Consider the following 17,813-nt stretch of genomic DNA (forward strand, 5'->3'; position numbering starts at 1 on the left):
ACAGACCCCTCATGACACCTGGCTGAGAACCATCACCTGTCCTCACATTTTGGTGCCAACGAGCTTGTTCTGTTTGTTTGTATTCAGATCAGAACCAGCTGTGCTGGCGCAAACTCCAGGGTTCTATGGCATCTGCTTCATATTCGCAGCTGTAAATTCGATGCCAAGATGTCACAGCCACACTGCAAGTGCAGGCTGGAATTTCTGTTTCACAAACCTTAAGCCAAACAGGGGTTGGAAAACACACACACACACACACACACACACACACACACACACACACACACAAATGCAGATGCCATCATTGCACACGTCCCCACGGGAAAATCCACACTCTGAGAATGTGGGATACCATCATCATTGAACAAGGGAGTCTGCCATGAAATTGTGATTAGTGTTGATTAATTCAGTAAATATGTTCTAAGCAAAGCTCTGCAAAGAGAGGAGGCTGTTTTCTTCATTGCTAAAGCCCAGTGCACAAACCAGGTGCTCAGAACCTTGTTTATCAGTTCATCCCTGGGGTGACAAGATACAGTTGGCCCCAGTGAGCTGTCACCTAGTGAAGAGATGGGCACAGTAGATACAATATGCTCTCTAGCCTATGGACGCACAGCCCGTTGTCTATTTTGAGAGCAATCAATTAGTGCCCAGGACTTCCAAGCAGCCCCTCCTTGTCCTCCTTTCAGCCTTCCACGAGTAACTGTCTCCTAGTGATTCTCATGACCATAGTGGCTGTGAGGTTGGGAAGACCATTGGGTGGGCAAAGTGGTTATTGTGCAGTGGTGAGAGCTGAGTTTGAATCCCAGCACCATAAAAACGCCAGATAGTTAAGAAGCACGTGCTTCTAGTCCTCCTATTACAAGAGGGGAAGGCTAGATGTGAGAACCCCCAGGCGCTCACAGGGACAGCTTGGTATACACAGCTGTGAACCACAGACACCTCAGATGAGGTGGAAGGCAGGACAGACAACCCAAGGGTATTCTCTCACTTCCACACGCGCATCTGGGCATGTGCACCTGCAACTCACTCACACTAATGCATGTGGGCGTATACACACAGAGAGTGTGTTCAACGGCGTTTGGAGGTGGTGATGGCTCGGCTCCAGAAAGGCTGGTCTGGCAGCACTGTTAGGACAGACTAGAAGGAAGACATGCCTGGAGGCCCAGGCCCTGTGAACACCAGCACATGCCGTGAGGCAGCAACTTGGAAGCTCCCGCTCCACGTGGTGCCCACCTCGCCCTCACAGGGAATATTTACACCCTGGTTCCCCTCCAGGGTTTGTATGGCTCACAGCATTGTTACCGCCATCCTGTCGGAGAGGAGTCAGAGGCCTGAGATATCTAAGAGCTTTCCCTGGGTCACAACCAACAGGAAGGAGGCTCAGTCTGCACCATGAAGGTCTCTAAAGTCTGAGTGTGTTTTCTTTCTCAACATTTCTGGAAGACGAGGGAGAGGGAAGCTTTGAAAACCATGGGCTGTGGGTAAGAAAGGAAACACTTGGATTTAGTTGTGCAGCTGTTAAGGTTGGGAGGATGAGCCTGAGGAAGAGGAGGAGGTGGAAGAAAGGGGAGGAAGACAGGGCATGAGAGCAAGAAGAGGAAGAGGAGGAGGAGGAGGAGAGTGGCAAGCTGCATTAGGCAAGACCACACCAGCCTTTCTGCTCATGCCCACTGCCTAAATGAAATGCCCATCATGTCCTCGTCGTCCCACAAAGGGGCCACTCAGCTCGTTTAGAAAATGGAGCAAAAGGGAGTGACTTATACCTGAGCTAAGTGCCCCCTTCTCCTTCTGTGAGCTGCAGATTTCGATGCTTTCTCTAGACAAGGATACCAAGTTGGAGCCAGGAGATGGAAACACACTCTAGGCCTACGAGCACCATCCAGAGGCATCATAGGTCCATGGCCCTGGTGTGCCGAGTCAACTGCCACATTTCCTATGCTGAGACCACTCCTGCTGGACCTGCACAATGGCCCTAAGATACCATTGGTTTACCAGGAAGGAGTCTTCCCTTCATACTCTTCATACTTCCCGCAGGCTCTGAGCCAGTTGACTGATTTGGCCTTTGACACCAGAATGTCCCTGTCTTGTGTTTAGTAAAAATGCTTCTTGTCTGACTATCTCTTTCTCTTCTCTGATAAATTGATCCTTCATCATGAAAAAATTGGTGACTTCTAGAGACAAGGAAAGCTGCGTCAGGAAAGCTGCGTCAGGAGAGTCACAAGTTGAAGGCCAGTCTGAGCAACTTAGTGAGACACTATCTCAAAATAAAATGTTAAAGAAGGCTGGGGCTGTGTGTCTGGACATGTAGCTCAGATGTAGAACACTTACCTATTATCTGGGCAGCCTCAGGCTCAATACTCAATACTGCTTCCTGACCCAAATTTAATTTTAAAATATTAAAGATGATGCCTATGTACTTAGATAATTTTTTGGAATTTTAAGTCTTCTCATTAAACCCTCAAAACTAATGTGGTGTTGGAAAAAGAAATCCAATAATCTGGCAGAAATGAAACACCACCTAACATATTTATAGGAAATAACAAACCCCTTTATATGTCTATCTTAAATGCATATGATCGTAAAGCATCTAAAAGGATGTTGATTAATGGACTGAATTAAGAAACCAGAACCAACTCTATGCTGTCTCCAAGAAACACACTTACCTAGTAAAGATGCCTCAGAACTTAATATCCAAGGATGGAAAATAATTAGAAAATGTCAAGCACATAGAAAATGTAAAAAAGCAGGCAGTTGTAGCTCTTCTTACCCCAGACAAAGTAAACTTCAAACTAAAACTAATTAGAAGGAAAAAAAGGGGACACTACTTGTTAATAAATCGATGAGCAGTTCATCAAATTAAACTTTTGTACACCAATCATGGAAGTCTCTAATTTCACAAAACATGCACTAAAAACACACATGACCTGACACAATAGCAGAGGAGAACGAAAATACCCTCTTCTTTTTTATTTTTCCTTCAAGAAAGGGTTCTCTGTGTAACAGTCCTGGCTGTCCTGGAACTCGCTCTGTAGACCCAGCTGGCCTTGAACTCACAGAGATCTGCCATCCTCTGCCTCCTGAGTGCTGGGATTAAAGGCGTGTGTCACCACCTGGCTTTTAATAGTCTATTCTTAAATTTAGATAGTTCTCCCAAAGTAAAATAAAGACACTTCAGCACTTCAGAACTATGTTAAACTGAAATATATAATATATATATATATATATATATATATATACACATACATACATGTGTGTATGTAAATATAATATTCTATATAACAGGAAGGGAGCACAAAGTTTTTCTGAGCAGCCCATGGAACCTTCTTCAAAACCTTTTTGTCCATTTTTAATGGAAAGATTTTGCCATGCAATATGATATTTTGAAGTGTAAAGATGTGTGGCATGTGAGTTTATGGGCACCATAAATGCATGAAGACACCCTCAGAAGCCAGAAGAGGGTGTTGGGTCTCCTGGAACTGGAGTTACAGGTGACTCTGAGCTGCCCTAACACGGATGCTGGGGAAGCCAATTCTGCCAATTCCTTCAACTGCTGAGTCATCTCTCAAAGTCTTGTCATGCATATAAATGCACAGGTGATATCAGTGTGTGGACATCCGATGTTCCCATTCCAAATGTGCATTTGATGTGTTCTTGGAAGGCTATTCATCCTGCTGAGAAAGGTGTGTCCTGGCATCCCCACCTCATGAATCAGTGATGAGCCACCAACGTCTTTACGTTCCATCAGAACTGCCAAGCACCGAATTCCTATGATGGAGTCCAAGTTCCTTTCCATGGAAGAACTTTTCTTGAGTTCTGTCCAGGCATTCTAAATGAAGATGCAAACAGCTCCTTGAAAAGGGACAGAGCCATTTCAGAAAAGTTTTGTCAATTGTTAGGAAGTGGGAACCTGTTACATTCAGGTGAGGCCCGAGGGTGAACAGCCTAGGAAGGACCAGGAGGCTATGGAGGCCTCTGTAGACCCCTGGCTAGAAAGTCCTGATCTATGTAGGACAAAGAGTAGCCAGAAATTTGTCCTCAGGTGATGTTGGGCATCAAGGTCAGTCTACCTGTGTGTACCCTGTTTTCTCAGCTCTCCTGTGGGTTAAACATGATTTTGCAGGGATTAAACACACTGTCACTTATGAGCCTATAGTAGAGCCTAGTCCCATGGAACTTCAGAATGAAGTCGTAACCTGAGAACACCAGTCCATGCTCCTCCTGCCTGGTCAGTGCAGTGAGAAGGATGCTGGAATTACAGACAGGCGACTGTCCCTGGCTGGTATTTACATGGGTCCTGGGCATCTGAACTCCAGTCTGCATAGTTTCATGGCAATTGATTCAGCACTGAGCCGTCCCCCCAGCCACAACCTTGTCCTTATGGGTTTGCCCAGTGAGCCACTCAAGTCATGTTTGGGTTTCCCTGAACTCTCATTACTCTTCTTAACATAGCCCTTCTCTATGTTCTGAGGTGCACCTCAGCGAACTGTGACTGTTACGCTCCAGACAGTAATAGCAACTCAATAAATTGCTTCAGAATCGTTGGCAAGCAGTAGCTCATTTAATTTACTGGGTGATGATTTCTCAGTGCCCCCCCTCTGCCCCGGGGCATCCTTGAGAGTTCTTGCTCAGTGAGAACAGGCGTGGCCTAAATGTTTTAAGGGTTGATGGCCTGCTGCCGCTTGTAGAGTTGCCTAAGCATTTGTTGACTTTTACAGCCAGTTTCCCTTTCGGGTTGGGAGGCCGATGGATTTTGCTTCTTGGGCTCTTTTTGGGGAGGCTTGACAGGGTTGTCCTCAGCCCTGAGCCCTGTGTCTTTCTAGCTAAAGTGAACAGCCTAGGGCGACATGAGCTCATCCATCCTCTGAGCTTCCAGCCATGCATTTAGTGCTTGCTTGCGTGTTCTCTGGCTCTTCTCAAGCAAGGGAGACAGACTATTTTCCTATTTTCTCCACTGCTTCCCTCCTACACATGCTCATAAGGGAAGTGGGTGAGGGACAAAAATTCCCCAAGACGATGCCAATGTTTGAACAGATACCAAGTGTTATTTGGTCTGTGTATTTGTAGGAAATCTGCAGAGTGGCTCTCTCACTATGGAGGAAGTTGACACCAAATATTTATTTTCCAGCAACTGTCCATGTTTAGAGTGAGGCATATGTTAGACTGTTAAACCCAAAACCCACAGCTTCTCCTATTCCCAGGTCATCCGTGGAATTCTTTTTTCAAGTTTTAATCCGTTGGTTACAATATATAGACTAAAACCATATGGTTCTCTCGTTCCATCTTTTATATTTTTAATGCATATTAATGAGATGTTGGAGGCAGCCGCTCCTTGATTGAGAACAGTTTGTATGTGTGGCTCTGAAACAGCACAGGCTTCCATTCCGACAAGCTACAAGCTGTTAATACATTTCAAATGTGTCGCTTGACTGAAAACAACCCTTTCCGGAATATAGCCAGAAGAAGCTGACCTTTCTCACGATGCTGTTGCATGGGTGAATCCACAGACCCTCTTTTCCAGGGAGCCTACATGGAGACAGGGATTGGACAGCATGTGGAGGACCGATCTCTGAGAGAAAGCAAATTCATAATTGAATTTTACAGTCCACCAATTCCTTGAATGGATGATGGTCCAAGTTACTCTAATCATCGGCCACATCTATTCATATTACTTATCAAATCATAAAAGATAATATTTCTGGGAATGAGCCCAAGACAGTGTGATGCCCTGGAGGCTGGGAAGAAATGTCTGCCTCTCACTCACTTTTAAACCAAAAATTCTGTGCTAGTTAACTTTGTTTCTCCTAGTACCAAACATAACTTTCACTAAACAGCCATGAGGCATGAACAGTAGACAGAACCAGAGTATCCTATAGTATCCCTCTGTCAGTCTGGCCTGGAATGTCTGGGTGTGGCTATGCTCTTATCCAGAAAGGGTTGCCCCCTGGAGGAGTGGGCAGCCAAGGAACAAAACAGCCCGGAATGGAGGGAGGCAGGAGGGCAGGCCTTCTTCAGGACATGCTGGCCCTTTTACACAGCCAGAGTCCCTGGAGCAATGTGACATGGTGGTTAGAATGGTATGCTTAGATTTCTCTCTGGCTGAAAAGAGGTGATGGCCAGGGAGAGGGTTCAGCCAGCCAAGTGTTTGCATCGCAAACACCAGGAACCGAACTGAGTTTGAGCTCCAGAACTTGTGGAAAAGGAAAGGAAAAGGGAGGGGAGGGGAGGGGAGGTAAGAGGAGAGGAGAGGAGAGGAAGAGGAGAGGAAAAGAAAGGAAGGAAAGGAGGGGAAGGGGAAGGAAAGGGAAGAAAAGGAAACCAAACCCCCAAACCTCATGTGTTTATGAACAATGATAACCCAGTGGTGTGGGTGCAGGCAGGTTGGTCTTTGGTCAAGCAGCCTAGGCTAATAGGTAAACTCCAAGCTAACAATAGGGTGTCTTAAAAACCCAGGACACCATCACTGAAGGTTTTTTTCTTGCCTCTTCATACCCATATATAAGCACATGTATCCACACCTACACACATGAACAAACACAGATGTATTACACATGCATGAACAAGAACACACATGTGTACACACAGACACATATATCCACACCCACAGACACCATACATACAAGCACACAGGTGTACACATGTGCGTGTGTGTGTGTGTGTGTGTGTGTGTGTGTGTGTGTGTGTGCACGCGTGCCCACACTCGCTCTTGAGTGGGCAGGCACACACACACACACACACACACACACACACACACACACACACGATGAGCTCTTTGAGCCAGGCTCTCTTTGCTTTCCAAGAGTGTTACTGTAGCCTGTTGTCTTTCAGAAGGACTGTGGCACACAGTCCAGTGCACACGGCACTTGGATTTCTGTTGCAGTGCATTTGGTCCAGGACTGGAAATGGGTTATATGGTTTGAAGCAGAGCCAGCTCTTTATCTGAACTTCCTCATTTTGATCAGGCTAATTCTGTGCTAGCGACAGTTCCAACAGAATTGGTCTCTGAGCACCAGCCAGATGTTAGGTTAGAAATAACGGTGTTTACTTCCATTCTCTGTTTGATTTTCCACGGACTTGTAGATGCTCACTGCCTAAACCTGACTTTTGTTGTTTCACTTGACCCTGCCAGTATAAATGGCATTAGACCATTTTGCCATCTGCAGCCTTTTCTGCTTCACAAAGTGGGAAAAAGTAGCTCATTCATTCTCCTGAAGCCAGTATGACCGGGTTGTTGTTTGAAAGATGACCCAAATGGGAGGAACCTACCATGTTGTGTGGAAAACTTGGATCTATGAGGCCCCTGAGAATAGGGATCAGGGACCTCCCTTACATACATGGACATGTTTCATAGACATAGAGACAGATAAGGACATGCAAGGGATGGTTCCTAAGGATTTGTTTGCAGGAGCAAAGCTGAGGAGGCGTCCAGCTTCCTTGAAGCTGAGCCCTCATGTGCCAGCATGGTCCCTGAGGAGTGACACGTCAGGAGCAGCAGAGTTGGGATGTCCTGTAGCTCCCCTTCACCAGTGTGGTCTGGAATACCTGGGTGTAGATCAGCTCCAGCCAAGGTTTGCTCTCTGGGGAAGTGAGCAGCCAAGAGACAAAAACAGCAATAGCCCCGGAGCAGAGAGAGAGAGAGAGAGAGAGAGAGAGAGAGAGAGAGAGAGAGAGAGAGAGAGAGAGAGAGATCTGGGCAAGGGTTGGGACGGACATGGTCCAGGAAGTCTGTTGTTGAGGAGAGACCCTCTTGTGCTTGGTTCTAACTGGCTTTGTGTCCCTTCCCATCATTAGGTAGTGGCCAGATCCAGCTGTGGCAGTTCCTCCTGGAGCTCCTGTCGGACAGCTCAAACTCCAACTGCATCACCTGGGAAGGCACCAATGGGGAATTCAAGATGACGGACCCTGATGAGGTGGCGCGGCGCTGGGGCGAGCGTAAGAGCAAGCCCAACATGAACTATGACAAACTCAGCCGCGCCCTCCGTTACTACTATGACAAAAACATCATGACCAAAGTGCACGGGAAGCGTTACGCCTACAAGTTCGACTTCCACGGAATCGCGCAGGCCCTCCAGCCCCACCCTCCTGAGTCCTCTCTGTACAAGTACCCCTCTGACCTCCCGTACATGGGCTCCTATCATGCCCACCCCCAGAAGATGAACTTTGTGGCTCCCCACCCTCCAGCTCTCCCAGTCACGTCATCTAGTTTCTTTGCTGCCCCAAACCCATACTGGAATTCACCGACCGGGGGCATTTACCCGAACACTAGGCTTCCCGCCAGCCATATGCCCTCTCACCTGGGCACTTATTACTAGAGACCAGATGGAGGCCTTTCCCAACAGGGTACCATCACCTAGCAGTCACCACAAACTCAGAGAACACGAATGGGAAGTGCCTCATGAGGAATGGAAAAGTTTGACCAGAGCTGGGGAAGGAAGCCGGAGAGCCAAAGACTTCCAGGGGAGGGTGGGCGTCACTCAAGTGTTACTACAGAAATAGAGGAAGCTCAACATATAATGTACATGGACATATACCTGTGGTCCACCCTTATCAGAGACTTGTGTGTAGGAAAGCATGACCTGATAAGGACAACTGCCAAAGAAAGTGGCCTTAAGTAGTAGTGTACTAACTGTAGCGTGCGGGAACCTTGCTTGTACCAACCAGGGTTCAGTGAAAGCAATAGAGAAAACAGTAATACCGTCTTGGCCTAACATACCATTTAGAATGTCGTTTTAAAGGGAAACTACCTGTGTTTAAAAATAGAAACATATCAAAACCAAATGAGAAGACAAGAAAGATGGCGACGGCCCCTCCACAAACGACATTGTGGATTTTCTTGGCTGGCATTTGCTGTCTTGGTTAAAGTCAGAGTCTTGCCATTTGATGGAGATCCACCAGCTCTGTCAAACTGTGAAGATGACGTAAAGTCTCGTCTCCTTTTCAGTATTACAGGAACTGTGAGCCACACGGTGGGGGGTGGATGTGCACAGCGTGTGAGTGAGTGGTTAGAGAAAAAAGGCTGGGGGAGGAGGAGAGGAGGGGAGGGAGGGGAGGAGGGAGAGGAGGAGGGAGGAGGAGGAGAGGAGGGAGAGGAGGAGGGAGAGGAGGAGGAGGGAGGAGAGAGGGAGAGGAGGAAGGAGGAGGAGGAGGAGGGAGGAGGAGGAGGGAGAGAGGGGAGGAGGAGGAGGAGGGAGAGGAGGAGGAGGAGGGAGAGGAGGAGGAGGAGGAGGGAGGAGGAGGAGGGAGGAGGAAGAGGGAGAGGAGGAGGGAGGGAGGAGGAGGAAGAAGAAGAGGATGAAGAAGAGGAAATGACTAGAAGGCAGTTGCTCAACAAGCTAAACTTAGGACATCTTGGGACCAAAGAGCGTGAGCTGCGTGATGTTTGATGCTGTCAGTGTTGTAAGAAAAGACACAGTTTTATAGAGGACTGGGAGCAGTAGTATTCAGAACCAAAAATATGTCTCTGTGAAAAGAAAATCATAACTGGAACTGTCTAATATTTTAAAAAGTTCAAGACCTCTGCGTTTGGTGGAGGCTTTGTCCTTCCTGGGAGCAGTTGAGAGGTGACCTTCGTGGCCGCCATGTTCAGAGACCAAGCAGGCATTGTGGGTAGGTGGGCTCCAGTTTTTCTTAATGAGTCGCGAACGCTGTGCGTTTGTCAGAACGAAGTCTACAAGTCAATGGGTTTTTTCTTTTTATATAATAATTATATAACTTATGCATTTATACACTACGAGTTGACCTCGGCCAGCCAAAGACACACCACACACACACACACAAAGGAGACAATCAATGATATGATGTGGCCTTGAATTTTAACTCTGTAATGCTTAATGTTTACAATATGAAGTTACTAGTTCTTAGATGCAGAATGTATGTAATAAAATGAGCTTGGCCTCTCATGGCGAGCCAGAATGCCATTGGTCTCAGTTTGCACTTTTTTGCTGATGAATGGCCACCAGCAGAAACTTGAGCTGAATCTTAGAGTTTGTGTCGCAGACTTACTTTGTCCAAGAACTTAAGCAGAGGGGAATAACACAGATACACACACAAGCAGCATGGACCTCTTGACTCCGGAGAGCCCACCCTTTCTCATTATATCCAGTCCTGCAACAGAGAGAGCAAAGGGTTCATCTTGGGGCCTCTGTGATTTTCCCTTCAGCCAGTTTGGCGGAGGTGGTCACCCACATTGTCATCCTGATCATACAATTTTTGTTGAGTGATGAACAAGCCATTGTGAATCCATTGTTTGTCATCATCATTGGTAATTCAGTCATGGACAGCTGCAGTTTCTTGTTACAAAGTATTTAGGGAGGGCCAAGCAGATGGTTCCGTGGCTAAAACGCTTGCCTTGTAAACATGAGGACCTGAGATTGATCATTAGAAACTGTGTAAAAAGTCAGGTATGGTAGCCGACCCTTAGAATCCCAGCTTTGACAAGATGGCAGCCAGGCTCTCCAGGCCAACCAGAGACTTTGTCTCAAAAAAGTTGTGGAAGGTACTTGAGGACTGACTCCTGAGGTTACTTGTACTCTGACCTCTTTGTGCACACATAGGTACATGTGTGCACCACCCCACACAAATACTTGTGCACAGACACACACACATACACAAGCTCCCAGGCCCAGCTTCTGTTCTTGCCACTTGGCTCTCCTCATTCTGAAGATTCTTCATCTTGTCTTGGGTTCTGACTAGAACACTCCGGAATCCTCTGAAAACTTCAGGTTTGGAACCCTCGGTCTTGGGGTGGCCTGTCTTGCTCTCCCTCACACATACTGTGTTTTTTATGATCATACATCAATTTACCTGTTCATGTCTTGTTTTCTTCATGTCAGAAACGCTGCCCACCTGGACCCAGGTGAAGCCGTATAGGGCATGCGACTCAAGCCCCCTGCTGGCGGCAGCAGGCCCAGGCCCCTTCTCAGCTAGAGTCGGTTTTTAAATTGGCTACATGGTATAAGCTGTTTCACGTCTTAGCAGTTTCAGGACCCGGTTTGCACTTTGTAATCCTTTCGCTATGACTCAGTGAGCTTGCCAAACCCCTGCACTGTGGATGTTTTGGCAACTGTCTGTGAACTCAGTAGGATATGATTACCAAAGCTTCAGACACCCCTCATTACTGGGATTGAGAGGGGTCCAGACATCAGTCATCCTGCAGCAGCTTGGGAAAGGCCACAGATGGCCTGCATCTCCTTAGGACTAAAGACAGCAAAGCTGGCTGTGGGGGGTGACCACATGGTTCTGGGGGAAAGACGAGTGATTTGATTTTGCAGTGCAGAGCGGGGGGGGGGGACACCTACATTCTTTGTATAATGTGCAAATTCATTTGGATAATCACTCAATTCCCCCTTTCAAGGCTGCATTGTGAGCGAAATAATAAAAACAAGCCAGGGCCACTAGATTCAATGCTGACAGATGTTTTTAGTGAGATCCCTCACAGTGGCCCCGCTCCCCATCCCCATCCCCTGCCCTGGGTTTTATTAGTAAGCCCTGGGGCTAGCCTGAGCAACTGGGCCATCTGAGATAAGGAGGCAGTGCTGACTCTGGCAAAAGTAAGGCTTCAGTCATCCTGAACTAATGGTCAAGGCTCCAGTCTGGGTCTGTGCTAATTGGGTTCCCGGCCTTCTCCAGGGCTTTGACACGCCCCTCCTCCCCCATTGTCTCCCCCTCTCCTTTATGTGTCCCTGTGTGAACCCTCCTGCTGGCAAGACTGTCATCCATGGTCTTTGAGAACTTGCCCTGGATGCAGTTCCCAGATCCCAGTCAAGACTACCATGTTATGCCATGCACACGCCACACCACACCACACCACACACACCACACCACACCACACACACCACACCACACCACATCACACCACACCACACCACACCGCACCGCACCGCACCACACTGAACCACACCACACCGCACGGCACCACAGCACAGCACAGCACAGCACACCACAGCAAACCACAGCACACCGCAACACACCACAGCACACCACACAACAGCACACACACCACACCACACCACACCACAGCACACCACACCACAGCACAGCACATCACACCACACACACCACACACACCATACCACACCACAGCACACACACCACACCACACAACAGCACACCATACCACACCACACACACCATACCACACCACAGCACACCACAGCACACCACACCACACACACCATACCACACCACAGCACACCACAGCACACCACAGCACACCACACCACACACACCACACACACCATAGCACGGCACAGCACGGCACACCACACAACAGCACACCACACCACACACCACACCACAGCACAGCACAGCACAGCACACCACACCACAGCACACACACCACGCTACACCACAGCACAGCACACCACACACACCACACCGCCATCTCTAGTCAGATACCCACCCTTGTTGCACATTGGAAGGTTCCAGATGGCATGCTTTTGCCATCGTCTTGTTTCCCTCTGCGTGGTTGATACCTGGTCACTAACTATTGGTTTAAGGTCTCTTTATTTCCAAGCACAACCGGGTGTTACACAGGCCAGAGCTAGGTTAAGAACCCAGCCAGCGCAGCCAGAACAAAGAGAGAGCCCGGTCCCCACGTGCAGTCCTTTAAGAAGCCCCTTTTACGTCATGCCGGCTTTCCTTCACCCCGCCCATAAGTCCCCAGGTCCACCTGGTACCTGCCCCAGGACTATTGGGCGGGGCTAGGGTTACTCCCTACAACTAACCCTTGGGAGCCAGATCCCAAACAGCTGGCCTCAGAGGGCAGGTGCTGTGTCCTCGGAGGCAGAGGCCTCTAAGCTGGGGATACCAGGGAAACACGGGCGTCCGGTAGGTCAAGCTAACCCTGAAGCTGTGCAAAGAGGAAGGTAAGTTTCATAAATATCCATTTAGAGAAACACCGTACAACATAAGGAGTGGCTGGCAGGCAGACATGGGTCCCTGGGATCGAGGGTTCTCATCGCATTCTCTGCTCCTTCTGGCTCTCTCTGTCAGGAGAGCCATTGCTGGCTGTCACTGTGACAGACAGCCACTTTCCTGGCCACTCCCCCATGTTGGACTGAAGTCCTAAGACCCAGTCAGTCCTCCCTTGAGCTGTTTCTGTCCACTAAGATGACCTGGGTGTGCAGCCTGGTGATGAGACACCGACGTACAGTGCACGAGGCTCTGGGCTGCTTAGAAGTGTTCTGTGATCCACCCATGTCACAGACACCTAAACGAGGAACCGAAAGCAGTGTGGGTCGGGGGCAGGGATATGACAGCGTTGATGCTGACTGGAGTTAGAGCCAGCTCTGAAGGACCCACGTGTGGACCAGGTGTTAGTGTTCAGGCATCTGCACTGGCCTGCCTGTGGGGGCCTGATGGGACGCGCCCTCAGCTGCAGCCACGAAGAGCACCACCTGTGCACATTCACTATGTTCCCTTTTAAAAGGTGGGCCTTGGCCCTCCCTCTCAAGACGCCTTCCCTCTCCCCTCCTCTCTCCTCCCCTCCCCCTCTCCCCTCCTCTCTCCTCTCCCCAGGAAGTCCACAGGGAACCAGGGGTTTAGATACCAGAGGCACTGGAACACCCCCGGGTGAGAGTGATCCTGTGGTCCTGTGTAAACTTCCTTAAGCCCAGTGTGCTTACAGATGAAGACATGAAGAACACCTCTTCCTGTTCAGAGCTGCAGGGCCCAGGCACAGACAGAAGCAGCTAGGTATGGGGGCTGCTGAGCCCTTTCCTACTTAGCAGGAAGCACGTGCCGTGGGGTTGTTGGTCACAGCCTGCTCAGCATTAGACACGGCTCAGCTAAGAGTGTCAGCCTGCCTCAGGGACCCTCAACCCGTCTCCAGACTAAGCGTTTCCACCTCTGAGTTGGCAGAGGAGTCTGGCTACAAGCCAAGGCTGCCTTTCCACGTGGGCTCCGGAGATAGAGAATAAGGAAGGGACTGGCTTGGGTCGGAGTTTGTGGAGCCATCTTGTAAAGTATCTTGACTAGCAAGCTGTGAGAGGCTGACAACTCTGTGTGTGTGTCTGTGTGTTGTATGAGTGTGTGTGTGTTGTATGAGTGTGCCTGTGCATACGTATGTATGTGTTGTATGCATGTGTGTACATAATGCGTGTTTTATGAGTGTCTATGTGTGTTTTATGAGTGTGGGTGTGCATATATGTGTGTTGTATGTGTGTGTATATGTATATATATATATATATATATATATGTTTTATGAGTGTGTATTGTATGAGTGTGCATATGTGTGTGTTGTATGCATGTATGTGTGTGTGTGTGTGTAGTTGTCCAAGTACATGTGGAGGCCAGATGTTGATGTCAAGATGTCTGTCTCAATCTCTTCCCCCACCTTAATTTTTTGAGACAGGTTACTCAATGAACCTAGAGTTTGCCTTTTTTTTTTTTTCTAGATTGGTTAGCCAGTGTGCCCCATGATCCCTTCTGTCTCTGCTACCCCACCCGGTGAGTTACAGATACTCTCAGCCATGGCCATCACTTTTATGTGACTGCTGGGAATATGAACTCAGGTCTTATGCCTGCATAAGCAAGCATTTTAGCCACTGAGTCATCTCCCTGGTATAAACACATTTTAAGTAAGTTTTAGTTAATTTCTTTCTCTCTTGGCAGGGACACAGTGAAAAAGGTTGGAGGTGGGTGGGTGGTAACTTCTAAGTTTTTTCCCTAAGGATGAGGGAGGAGAAAGTTAAGTAGGCACTCCCTTTCTGTGTTTCCAGGCTCTGGTGGGTAGGCCATAACACCATGTCATGGTTGCAGGCCATATGTCCAGACCGGGTTCTAGGCTGTGATTCTCACACATGATTGTAAGCTATGGTTCCAGGCCATGGTTCTTAAAACACAGCTCTAAGCCATAATCACAGTGGCATGCCATGACTCTCAGGCAAGGTTGCAGGAGACCATGGTATCAGGTCAGGGTTTTGAAGCTGCCTCTCCAACATGGGGATCAGGCTGCTGGAGCCATGGGAAGGCTGATCTCCTGTCTGAAGAATTCACGAGTGAAGGTTCCAGGCCCAGAAAGGAGCTCCTTGATGAATATCATTCCCCCCTCTGAACATTAGTACCAGTTACTGCTATTTTTTATGTTAATAACTGAGAAATGGTAAAAATGTACATACATGAGCCTTTTAATTTAACTCAAACAGTAACACTAAGTATCTCGTCTTTTATCTTGGATATGTGAACCTGAAGCTCCGAAACAGGTTAGAAATCAACCTACTCATATGAGCACCTTCCAGGACCCAGAATTCTGGTGGCGTCTCTGAACCATCACTTGGATGGTCTTCCCAGGTTGTCAGGCTAAGTGCCCTTCCATATCTTGGAATTCCGGGCAGAAGCCTGCCGGGAGGTACTTATCATCAGGAAACAAAACACAACCCTCCCATTTCCCCATCCTGCCCTTCAGCCTTAGTCCTGGAGAGTGAGTTGCTGCCGGTGCCACACTTGAGTGAGGTCTCTGCTGCAAGGCACATGTGTTGAGAGCATGGGTCTCCAACAGTGCTAGCTGCTGGGCTTGTGACCTACGACACGGTGAAGACACGCCTGCACTCAGAGGCTAGTGACTTGGTGTCTTCACCCATCTGCTTTCTGCTGTTGGAGATGGAGGCCAGCTCACTCTGGGAAGGTCCTGTGTCCAGGCCCAACTATCCCTATACCCATCAGTATCCACTATCAACCCCTGATAATAGACAAATAGATAAATAGACAAATGTCACACTAATGGAAAAAATATGGTTCTCATTGACGTGTTTGGTCAGACACAGGGCAGAAAGCAGCTCCCCAAGTCGGAGACCAGAATAGGTGTTTCAATGTACATCTCACCTGTAGGAGAAAGTGGGAGACAGCCAGTATGAACGCCGCGAGCTCTCCCTGTGGAAACATGGCTAGTGAGGAACAATAGTTCTGTAGGCAGCAGTGGCCTGTGTCTCAGATTGATCTGCTTAACAGTTCTCCTTGCTCACGTTGTAGTCTGCCTTTGTTACGGGGCATTTCAAAAGAGAGGGTGAAGGGCACGGACGTAGACTTCTGTAAACCCAGCAACTGAGAGGTCGAGATAGGAGGATCAGAAGTTCAAGGCCCTCCTCAGCTAACTAGCAAGTTTAGGGTCCCCTGGGTGTCTTAGCTTCCTTTCCACCATTTGTGATTAAATACTCAGAAGAAAGCAGCTTTGAGGGGGAGATGGCACATTTGAGTCTCACTTCCAGGTTACAAGCCGTCACTGCAGGGAAATCAAGGAAGGGACTTGAAGTAGCTGACACCCACAGCCACGAGCAGAGAGACATGAATCTGTGGGTGCGCTCCTAACACCCAGCTTGCTTTTTCTACTGTTAACAAAATCCAGTACTTAACTCTAGAGAAAAGTGCCACCCATAGTGCCCTGTGTCATCCCACATTAAGACAATTCTCCAGACAAACCTACAGGCCAATCTAACCTTGGCAACCCCTCCCTGGTACTCTTTCTGGGGGGGGGGAGTTTAGCTTGTGTCACATTGACAATTAAAACCAGCCACCACAACTCCACCCCTGGCAGCCTGACTCAGAAGCACACCACTTTTAAGACATAACCTTCCTTGCCCATTCCCAAGGTCTCAGCTATCTCCTGATGTAAAACACAGCCCAACTTTAAAATGCCCCATAATTGTTAAACATTCCAATAAAGTCCAAAGTCTCTTAATTGTGAAATCCTCTAAAATCAAAACCAAGGTGCGTGTGTGTAACATACAGTGGTGTGGAGTAAGCATTCTTATTCCAAAGGGGAAGTGCTGTATCTTAGGAACAGTGAGATTAAAATAAACCCAAACCCAGCAGGGAGCGCTCTGTGCCCAGCATTTGGGGTTTGTGATGTAACCCTCTGGACTCCAAAGGTCTCAGACTGCCCCAGCCCTGCACCTCTGAAGCCCTTTCACTTGCAGCACACAGCCCTCCCTTAGGCTTTGGTGGCTCCATTGCACTCCTGCAGCAACTTCCCTTGATGGGCGGCCCTTGGTCTTGGCATCTGTAGTACCTTGGGGTCTCTGTTGCAATGGAGGCTTCGCTATTAGGGCTTCATACAGTGGCCTCTAGGGCACAGGGACTCCACACAGTGTCCAGCCTCGACTGCTCTGCCTGGCTCTCAGTCTTATCTTTGACTTTAGAACCAGTATCCTGCAGACAGGGCTTAGCACACTGCCAGGTCCTGAGGACAGTGCTTTAGCACATTGCCAGCGCCCCGCCCCCAACAGTGCTTAGTACACCACCAGGTCCTGCTGCCACTCATGCTGTATCCGGCCCCCTTGGACGACAACTTCTGTGTGCCAACACCACGGAAACCCTTTGCCAGGCAGTTGCTTTTGAGAAGCAAGAAACCCCTTCAGCCTAGGCTTTCTTTAAATGAATTCAGATCCCCTCAAGGTGGAGCTTCCCATGGGTGGGATGTTGCCTCCAGGACAGCCTTCCTATTTCCCAGGATAGTGCAGGAGTTTTTACTTCACAGGCGCTGGTAACACAGCTACTTTCTCAGCCTGGATGCTCTCTCTTCCTGAAGTTTCCTCAAGCAAACCAGTCCTTGACCTTCAAACTTAATGCCTGAAACTCAGGACACAGGCAGAATGCAGACAGACTCTCTGCCAAAATATCACACCACCGGGCTCTCCCTAGTTCTCGGTAGAGTCCAGATCTTTATCCCTTGTCCCCTCTAAAGCCTCATGATCACAGCCTTGCAAAATTCAGAGCTCAGATCTAGGGAATGGTGCTGCCCATAGTGGCCTGAGTGTTTCCACATCAATTAACTAAGACAGTCCTCCACAGATATGTCACCTGGCCAGCCTGTCAGACCC

General features: G+C 48.5%; 1 protein-coding gene across 4 annotated transcripts in view; it reads left to right on the forward strand.

The window, feature by feature from the left end:
• The window catches only part of Erg (ETS transcription factor ERG), a 51,294-nt gene extending 42,985 nt beyond the window's left edge, over positions 1-8,309 (forward strand). For all 4 annotated transcript variants that reach the window (XM_035444288.1, XM_035444289.1, XM_035444290.1 and 1 more), the window contains one exon: positions 7,789-8,309. In XM_035444288.1, coding sequence (XP_035300179.1) covers positions 7,789-8,309 — 521 coding nt within the window. The remainder of the gene's footprint in view (positions 1-7,788) is intronic.
• Positions 8,310-17,813: the final 9,504 nt, after the last annotated feature.

The sequence above is a fragment of the Cricetulus griseus genome, chromosome 4, assembly GCF_003668045.3.
Source record: "Cricetulus griseus strain 17A/GY chromosome 4, alternate assembly CriGri-PICRH-1.0, whole genome shotgun sequence".
NCBI classification, from domain to species: Eukaryota; Metazoa; Chordata; class Mammalia; order Rodentia; family Cricetidae; genus Cricetulus; species Cricetulus griseus.